General features: G+C 44.4%; 1 protein-coding gene across 1 annotated transcript; it reads left to right on the top strand.

Moving 5' to 3' along the window:
• The first annotated feature begins 3,544 nt into the window (after positions 1 to 3,544).
• Positions 3,545 to 8,944, top strand: LOC149361915 (uncharacterized). Its single transcript, XM_089568180.1, has 2 exons — positions 3,545 to 3,608; positions 7,725 to 8,944. The coding sequence occupies exons 1-2, from the start codon at positions 3,545 to 3,547 to the stop codon at positions 8,942 to 8,944; spliced, it is 1,284 nt and encodes a 427-aa protein (XP_089424306.1).
• Positions 8,945 to 10,183: the final 1,239 nt, after the last annotated feature.

The raw sequence follows: 10,183 nt of genomic DNA, 5'->3' as shown, positions 1-10,183 counted from the left end.
GTTGCGCGAACGAACGGACACTACAATGATACGTTTGAATTACTTCCTTCTGATTCTAGAATTTCTGACAAGTTCGCGAGTACGCGGCGTATGGCCCGTGGCAGTTGGGGCATTCTGTTTGGGTGGCACTGCAGTTTGCAGTTGGGTGCTCATGGGCACCGCACTTCGCGCACGTGAGTTTTCCGCGCATGTTTTGGATCTATGTCCGTACTTTTGAGAGCTGAAACACCTCGGATCTGGGACATACGGAGGGACATTACAGTGGATGAACTCTGCTTTTACAGCTTCTGGAAGAGGGGACCTTTCAATCGTTACGACAATATGGGGTGTCACCGCCTCTTCACCGTTCCGCCTTATGGTGATGCGGCGAAGGGCAATGGCACCTTCATCTCAGAGGCCTTCCAGAAGGTCACTATCTGTTTCCCGGATCAGACATCGTTCTGAAATGGCATCTGCACTATGTCTAGATTGCGGTGGGGGTGATGGTCACAAGGAGATGAGCAAAATGTTTTTGCCTCAGAAGTATGTCGCAATGATCTTTCTGGGACACTTCAATAAGAAGGTCATCAGATGAAAGTTTTTTGCTTTTGAATTTTTTTGCTGTCATTTTCTCAACGGTTCTAGCGATAACATAAAATGGCATTGCTGCAACTGGGCCGTTATCTACCAGACAGTGAAAAACCTGGAAATGAGGAAAGTGGTCACAGTTAGGTCAGGTATTGGTGGGGCTTTCATCGGTGCGGTTACTTTTCATAGACAGATCAGGTTTTTTGGAAGAAGAAGCACTCATGCGATATTGTTATGCTGACGGTTTTTAAACTGTCGCCTGGTAGACAAACGGGGAGCTCGTCGGCTGGAGCTTGACCATGTCCCCGATCGCCACCGTTCATGGTTTCTACTCTTCACCTTAAAGCCTATCCTCATGGTTCGGTTGACAGTTTCGTTATGAGAGCTAAGGGTCCGTGGTAGCACCAAGTACCATCACCTTGAGAGTCAAGGTGCCCTTGCGGTGTTATAGCGGAACTTTCGCGTTTTTTATACAACCGTACACTGTAAGGACTGTAAAGGACAATGACGGTATCAGAATAATAATAAAAAATTTTGCGATAGAGCCCCATTGACGGGAAGCCTGTGGAGAGCTACGGAAATGTCGAACGGCTCGCAAATGTCACAAAGCAGACATTTTCTGAACGTGGCGGTCGCCTTTGCCGAAGCTATATCAAAGCTCGATTTCTTGAAAAGTGACAGCAAAAAATAATCACTTTCATGGAATTCTGCAGCTGGTTTCATCATCTGTTCATCAATCAAAGCATACAGCGAGTGTCTAATTCTCGTAGCACTGGAGCATAGTTTTTTAATCACTGCAAATGTGCCGCGAGATACAGCTGCTATTCGGATGGTGCAAGCAGTCAACACGAGCTCACCCCGGGTGCAACACTCACTCAAAAAAAATAGCTTTTCATTTCGGCTTCTTAAGTTGCAGCGATGAAAAATGGTTCGAGCTTTGTTGATGAGCACGAGCATAACTCTATTTACGGCTAATTGGTTCGCCTTAATTCTAGAACGGTGGTAGCTTGAACAAAAAAGGAAGACGTGTACGTCGCCTTTTTGTTTTGCTCGCAAACACCATTTTAGTATTCTGGACCTGTGGCGCATTTGGCATCGATGAGATTCATTGGGCTTAAGTTGGAGAGCTGGAGAGAAAGCGCAGAAATATTTTTTTTTATTTAACAGGCAGATGAGCTCAATTTCGAAGCTTTAACTTTCTATTTGAATGTGCGACCCTCTTGTACTAATGTGCATATGCCTCTCTTGAGCGATGTCGACATGTGCTACATGCGCGAAGTCGCTCTAGGAACGACCGTCCATTAAAGACATCATCCCCCGTCGAGTCGATTGTAACGCACTAGCGTTAAGGAGCTCTTGCAGGGTCGCCTTAAATCCGGCGGCGTAACCGGCGTCTTTCACCGCGAGCGAAAAAACCACGAAAAATCCCCACAGACGCAACCTGGGAGACAGGTGGGCCACCTAGGACACGCGACCTATCTCGGCGCTCACGAGATTGCACACTACGCGCCGCGGCAGGTGGCAGTTAATGATTGGTCGCGAGAGCTTGCTCGGAAAGAGCAACCTGGGTCGCACAAGTTTCACCAGTGCCAGCACCTGCCATTGGAGGTAAGTGGCTCATCGTTTAACCGCTGCATCAGTGCGTGAGGAGTGGTATGAGGACTCCCAGGCAAATATGAATGTTAAGAAGAGAATTACCAATTCTGCATTTATGAGCGGAGCTTAAGTGTCTCCCCTATTTATCTTGCAGCCTCGTCTAACGATGCGTCTGTCGCTGTATAAAACCACATTTCAATGATGTTCTTCTAAAACGGGCCTGAAAGCGAATGGTGTAGCGAGAAAGCCGCCAGCGGCTGAATACCCCACGAGGCCCTGTTTTCTCTTCTGCCTGCCATCACCTGGACAAAAACCATGTGAGACTGCCTTGCCAACGAAAAAAAAAAAGATTTTCTGACTTTCCCAGTGGTGAGAACGGCTTGATAACTTCACCGCACAAGCAAACATTTTTATACATGTTTGGGTCGCTCGTATGCCATTGCGAATGTGCCCTTTAGAGTTCCGTGCTTAGCAGATTTAACTGTTCAAGCATTTGGGAGAAAAAGTGCCACAAGTCTACATCCGCACTAATAATTCTGTTATATCGACCACAACGCTCAAAGAAATCAATGTATGCATTTTCCTAGCGTTTGCCGACCAAAACTACTCCCATAGGATCTCGAACGCACAACCCGAATAGATGAATTTCTATGGAGGCGTAATTCTAGAGGCCCGTGTACTGTGCGATGTCAGTGCACGTTAAAGAACCCCAGGTGGTTCAAAATTATCCGGAGCCCATAACTACGGCATCCACCAAAGCCTTAGTCGATTTGGGACGTTAAACCCCAATAAACAGACAAACAACCACAATAGGATGCAGTGCAAGACGAAATAACTGCCCGGATGAAAAGCTTCGCTTTGCCCTCGATGAATGTCATCCACCACGTCTCGACCTTTCGCGTCCAATTTCAAAACATGCTTCAAGTCATGCGTCTCAGTGCTCTCTGTCATTTGGAAAACATAATGTTTTCTCGCTGCCACATGTGGGGATACGGCGTTGTATGTTTTCATTGTTCGTATGAAACTGTCAAGGTGTTCTCCCTGTGAATGACATTTGAGACGAGGTGCTTTAGGGGAGTATTTTATTCGTAATTCAGAAACACGCTGGCAGGTGTTCTTCTGCGTTATATGCTAGCAGTGGCGTACATCCGGCTTGCTTATTAAGTTCAAACGTTGACGGAGCACCATGAAAAATCTAGGTACGGCGGGAAGCAAGAATATAATGTCTGAACGTGGGTAACGCATTGTTCCGGTTCCATAATGTCAGCGGAGAGTCACGCTGAGAGGTCATTAAGCTGAAGTGCTCAGCTGCACAAAACTAGAGACCATCCATCTCTGTTCCCGGCGTTACTTGATCTGAATGTGCGGCTCACGTTTAGTCATGAGTTCTGTAGGGCTGCTAATGCTGTTCATATATGGTGTTCTACAATGCGAAGCCTCCCACGGTAAAGTATATCGTCTCTTTGGTTCCTTTGGACGTGCTAAATGAATGGCCGTTTTTTTTTAGCAAGAGCATTACTGAACAAGTGTTAGCGGTGACCGTGAGAATAACATTATCCTGTCTATGTTGAACGAGAGAGTGGCAGCTACCGTAATTAGGCTTAATAAGAGGTACAAGCTGAAGGTAGTGCAGGCCTACGCGCCTACATCAAGCCATGATGACCAGATAGCTGAAAGCTTCTATGAGGATGTAGAATCGGCAATGACCAAAGTAAAATCACAGTACACTGTACTGATGGGCGACTTTAATGCAAAGGTAGGTAAAAAGCAGGCTGGAGACAAGGCGGTAGGTGACTATGGCATAGGTTCTAGGAACAGTAGGGGAGAGTTATTAGTAGAGTTCGCAGATAGAAATAATTTACGGATTATGAATACCTTCTTCCGCAAACGAGCAAACAGGAAGTGGACGTGGAAGAGCCCCAATGGTGAGACTAAAAATGAAATAGACTTCATACTTTGTGCACACCCTGGCATCGTAGAGGATGTGGAGGTCCTCGGTAAGGTCCGTTGTAGCGACCACAGAATGGTAAGGTCTCGTGTTAGCTTAGATTTGAAGAGGGAACGGAGGAAACTGGTGAAGACAAAGGCTATTAACGAGTTAGCAGTAACAGGGAAGGTAGAGGAATTCAGAATGTCGCTGCAAAACATATTTTCCGCTTTAACTGAAGAAGACGACCGTATTGTTGAAAGAATGAATAATAATCTTACAGCTATCGTTACAGAGTGCGCCGCAGAAGTAGGTGGTAGGATTGTTCGACAGGATACCAGCAAGCTATCTCAGGAGACTAAATATCTGATTAAGAAACGTGAAAGCATGAGGACGTCTAACTCCACAGACAGGATAGAACTAGCAGAGCTATCGAAGTTAATAAATAAGCGCAAGGTAGCCGACATAAGAAAGTTTAACATGGAGAAAATCGAGCATGCTCTAAGGAACGGAGGTAGCCAAAATCAGTAAGGAGAAAACTGGGCATAGGTAAAAACCAGATGTATGCGCTAAAAGACAAACAAGGCAATGTCATCAGCAATATGGATAAGATAGTTGAATTAGCCGAAGAGTTCTACAAAAATCTATACAGTAGCGAATCTAATCATCAAGTTACTGAGGGAAGCAGTCGAGCACAGCAATGGGACATCCTGCCAGTAACGAAGGAGGAAGTAAAGAAAGCCTTAGGAGCAATGCAAAGAGGGAAAGCAGCTGGTGAGGATCAGGTAACAGCAGATTTGTTGAAGGACGGAGGAGAGATTGTGCTACAAAAACTAGCCACCCTGTATACGCAATGCCTTGTGACCTCGAGAATACCTAAAGTTTGGAAGAACGCTAACATTATCTTATTTCACAAGAAAGGAGACGTCAAGGACTTGAAGAATTACAGACCAATCAGCTTATTGTCCGTTGCCTACAAGGTATTTACTAAGGTAATCGCTAATAGAGTCAGGACAACCTTGGACTTTAGTCAACCAAATGATCAGGCAGGCTTTCGTAAAGGATACTCGACAATGGACCACATTCACACTATCAATCAGGTGACAGAGAAATGCGCAGAATATAACCAACCCCTATATATAGCCTTCATTGATTACGAGAAAGCATTTGACTCAGTGGAAACCTCAGCTGTCATGCAGGCAATGAGGAATCAGGGTGTAGAAGACTGCTATGTGAAAATATTGGAAGATATTGATAATGATTGCACAGCTACTATAGTTCTCCATAAAGTCAGCAATAAAATTCCAATACGGAAAGGTGTCAGGCAGGGAGACACGATCTCGCCAATGCTCTTCACTCCCTGCTTACAGGAGGTATTCCGGGGTCTGGAATGGGAACAGTTGGCGATTAGAGTTAATGGAGAATACCTGAGTAATTTGCGATTCGCTGATGACACTGCCTTGCTAAGCCACTCAGGACAAGAACTGCAAAGCATGATCAATCAGTTAGACATTCAGAGCTGAACGATGGGGCTAAGAATTAACATGCAGAAAACCAAAGTAATGTTCAACAGCTTAGCAAGGGAACAGCAGTTCGCCATTGGTAGCGAGGTGCTGGAAGTAGTAAGAGAATATGTCTACTTAGGGCAGGTAGTGACCGCAGATCCGGATCATGAGAGGGAAATAACTAGAAGAATAAGAATGGGGTGGAGCGCATATGGCAGGTTCTCTCAGATCATGAATGGTAGCTTACCAATATCCCTGAAGAGAAAAGTATACGACAGCTGTATCCTACCGGTACTCGCCTCTGGGGCAGAAACGTGGAGGCTAACAAAGAGGGTTCAGCTTAAGTTAAGAACAACGCAGCGAGCTATGGAAAGGAAAATTATGGGTGTAACGTTAAGAGATCGAAAGAGGGCGGAGTGGGTGAGGGAACAAACGCGGGTTAATGACATATTAGTTGAAATCAAGAGGAAGAAATGGGCTTGGGCAGGGCATGTAATGCGAAGGCAAGATCCTTAAGGGCAACGGAGTGGATTCCAAGAGAAAGCAAATGTAGCAGGGGACGGCAGAAAGTTAGGTGGGCGGATGAGATTAAGAAGTTTGCGGGGATACAGTGGCGGCAACTGACAAAGGACAGGGTTAATTGGAGAGACATGGGAGAGGCCTTTGCCCTGCAGTGGGTGTAGTCAGGCTGATGATTATGATGATGATGATGATGAACTTATCATCTCTCAAGTGCTCTCTTTTTCAAATATATTAATGTTTTGTCTTTCTAAAACAGGTTTATATTAGAGTATAGGACCTTTTTGAAAAGAAGCCCGAACGCCACGATCGCTCTTGCGAAACTACAGGAAAACCTTTGTGTGTCAACTGAAATGACTTAGCGGAGAATAGTATATCCCCCACCCCTGTAGCAGTGCAATAAAAAGTCTGGACCACAGATTAGGTTGACGACTAACTGTTTTAGCCTACGTAGACAATCAATTCAATTGAATCAAGTTCTTTATTTACCACAGAACTGGACGGTCTACCAAAACTATTACTCGTTTCTGCAGCGAAAAATCTATTCCTGTGCTGAATGTTGTATTATATTGCTGTTTTTAATTATCTGATAGAAGGTACGCTGCTTTTATTTTCATCTGTAAAATGATTGTATTTGTTTCTCGCATTGTATAGTGCATTTCCATGTATACATCTGTACGGAGACACTGATGCTGCTCTTTATCGGCTGTACAGCCATGTTTACAAGGTGCGAGGGCCCTTGTCAATCTGCTTCTACAGCTTTTAGCCTAAGTTCTTCATCAAAAGCACAATAAACTGAAACGTAAAATGCAAGGGGTCGCATTGTAAAATTTTGTGCCATATGGCTAAAAAGGTCGGGGCAAAGAATGCGCCGTTGACCTCTAGGTGACTGCTTACTAACCAGAATGAAAGTGAAGTTGTTGCATGTCTGCTCCATGTGCATAGTCTGTTTCTGGCTATTTGCTCATGCATGAGAATAAAACTGGTTTTAGTGTGACAGTCGCACTCTCTAAGCACACTGCTCCTGTCGGAAGAGCTGCTCTCTCGCACTGGGGACGACTGCTGCTTGAGTGTAACCACACAAACAGAAGAAACTAACAAATTACCAGTTTGAGCTAACAAGAAATTTTATCAAGAACAGCTTTCACGATGTCGAAGTAAGGTTATCAGCGTACCATACCGTTATCCGGCCCAAGGAAGAGTGCTGCAGTATTACATGGAATCACCAAGCCTGTGTTATTAGTACTGATAACTCTCGGTAGTTATGGTAGCGTAAGAGCTCTGCGCAGCCAATACGCGTACTAACTCGGGCATGGCGCCGATGAATTTCATCCATCAAACTCCTTTTCCTTGCATAAAGCGATATTAACATATATAAACATGTTTTGGCTACAGCGGGAGCGTGCCGGAGGACGATACCTTATCAGAGCTCTGCAGTACAGTGAATGGTATGAGTGCAATAAGAAATTTGTTACTTACTGCGATTTTCAATATTTTCCGCATCAGTGCTTGGAGGTAACCATGTGCATTAATTCGGGGTAATCCTCAACCTGGTTTTTGTTTCATAGCAGTTGCGCATACAAATAATTTTAGTCTTTATTTTCTTTCAGACATGAGAAAATCTGGCACCTACGTAACCGTGTCTTCGTACAGTGGTCTGACCAGCTACGGATACTTTGAGATGAACTGGTTCGGTATTCGGCAAGAGCACATCGGAAAAACGTTCGCAGTGCTGTCGAGACGAAATCCTCCCGTGACCTTTACTGATATTTTGTCCACGTGGCCTGTTACCCGCTCTACCGATAGGTTCTCAACGAATGTTGCAGCACCGAGCTATAACTTGAGCACTCTGATGAAAGGCGAATGCCTCGGCTACTGGGCACTCATTCTGGCAGAGGCCACGACTGCAGGCAAAGCGAATGTGCTCTATTCTTCGTGCTTCACGCCGAGGCCTCGGTGGATGCGAAAGTACCGCTGCACACTATCTGAGCTCACGCTGAAGGACATGCTCATTCCCGGAACACACAATTCCGGAATGTACTACTCGGGTTACCTGCATCCGCACGAATTGTACACTTATAACCAATACCAAAGCATTAGTCATCAGCTGGCTTATGGAGTACGCTGTCTTGATCTTAGAGTACAATATTATGCTGACGAGTTCTACGTCACTCATGATAATCAACGAGGGCCGGCAAAGATACGAGAAATTCTTAATGAAGTTGCGCAATTTGTAGGGGAAACAAAAGAACTTGTATTGCTTGACTTTCATCGATTTACTACGGGATTCGAGCACGAGTATTATAGAAAGCACGAGCAGTTGGTTGCTCTCATTTTTGAAGTCCTAGGTGATCTCCTTCTTCATCGGAATACCTGGTGGAAGCACATAGATGATGTTTTTCGTGAATGCGACAAAAACAATGCTGAAGTAGGCTGTGTTATGGTGTTTTACAATGCAGATTACACCGGCCCCCATAATGAATACTTGGGAACTCCGATTGATCAAAAGTGGCCGAACGCACAGAGCAAGGATGCTCTTTTGAGATACCTGGGAAAAGAAGCATGTCGTTACGAAAGTTGGCGGCTCACATCTATAATGGCGGAGCTCACTCCTTCATTTCCCAGTCTCATCGCAGGCACTCGTCAAGCCTCACAGTGGATCAATCATATAATCACGGAATACTTCAGAGTAGAGTACAATAGCTGTCGGGCAATAATTTCCACCGATTACTTTCTTGGCAATGGGATCATTGATGTAGCTATCCAGGCTAATCTCGTGATTGGCCAGCGCCAACTATTCAAGTCTTGTAACGATATCGAGAAGTGGTAATAAATTATTGTTTTACAATTATTATGCTCTGCTTGTTTGTATCGATGTGAAAATTCGTATCTTTACATCTCTTCTAACCAAACTATTTGGCCCTTCATACTGTCGTCGCGAAGTAGTGTTTGATACTTCTTGAGGTTGGACAAACGCCGCCACATGTGTAGCACGTGCTGGGACAAAAGTTTTGTTGCACCCAGCGCTCCAGATGGTACCGCGTATTGCAGGTGTACATGCACAGCTTTTCCGCTTTCACACTATGCTTTTGGCCAGCACTGCGAATTGTGTTCGAACTACAAAACAATCTTAAAACTTCTAGCGGTGATGATCTGGGCTTCAATAATAAAATTTTAAGGAATACATTACATAGCATTTGTTGCATGTTAACTGCATTATTTTCCCAGTCGCTATCAACTTACACCATTCCTAACGACTGGCGCATAGCTAAGAGAATACCCATTTTCAAATCAGGTGACCGTGCTTCTCCGCTTAACTATCGTCCCATCTACTTAACAAGTAAAGTTTGTAAATTATTCGAGCATATCATACATACCCAGATCATCAACTACCTTGAAGGTCATAACATTATCTTCGATCATCAGCACGGGTTTCGCATGGGCTACTCATGCGACACCCAACTTTATTAACGACATGCATGCAGTGATTGACGCTGCATTTCAAGTTGACGCAATATTTTTAGATTTTTCTAAAGCATTCGATCGCGTTCCTTACCAAAGGTTGTTTTTTAAACTTTCACAACTCAACATTCACCCTAATATTATTGCATGGATAGCAGATTTCCTCTCATCTAGAATCTAGTTCACGTCACTTAACAACTCTAGCTCATGCTATGCTAATGTTACGTCTGGAGTTCCACAAGGCAGTGTACTGGGACCTTTACTTTTTCTCATCTATATTAATGATTTACCCAGTTGCGTGACGTCTAGAATCAGACTATTTGCTGATGATTGTGCGCTTTATCGGTGTACAGCCTGTAACACTGAAAGCCAATTACTGCAGTCTGATCTAGAAGCGATATGCACATGGTGTTATAATTGGTTAATGCCGTTAAATCTTTCCAAAGCTAAGCTGATGTCCTTCACCAACAAGCCACGTATTCCTACCACCTCCTCTCTTGATAGAAATAGTGTAGAATTCACCACAAGTTACAAGTATCATGGCATTAACCATCAATCCGTTGTCATGGAATCATCATATTAATCTTACTCTTGCCTCCGCTAATCG

Source organism: Amblyomma mixtum, chromosome 2 (genome assembly GCF_055824585.1).
Source record: "Amblyomma mixtum isolate Tamu chromosome 2, ASM5582458v1, whole genome shotgun sequence".
NCBI classification, from domain to species: Eukaryota; Metazoa; Arthropoda; class Arachnida; order Ixodida; family Ixodidae; genus Amblyomma; species Amblyomma mixtum.
Note: the sequence above shows the minus strand (reverse complement) of the source record. Positions and strands in the feature narration are given on the sequence as shown.

What these genes read in the sequence shown, in the direction of transcription:
- LOC149361915 (XM_089568180.1), top strand. Translation starts at nt 3,545, where the DNA reads ATGAGTTCTGTAGGGCTGCTAATGCTGTTCATATATGGTGTTCTACAA. An exon ending in ACAATGCGAAGCCTCCCACG is followed by an intron (nt 3,609 to 7,724) that starts GTAAAGTATATC and finishes ATTTTCTTTCAG; the next exon opens with ACATGAGAAAATCTGGCACC.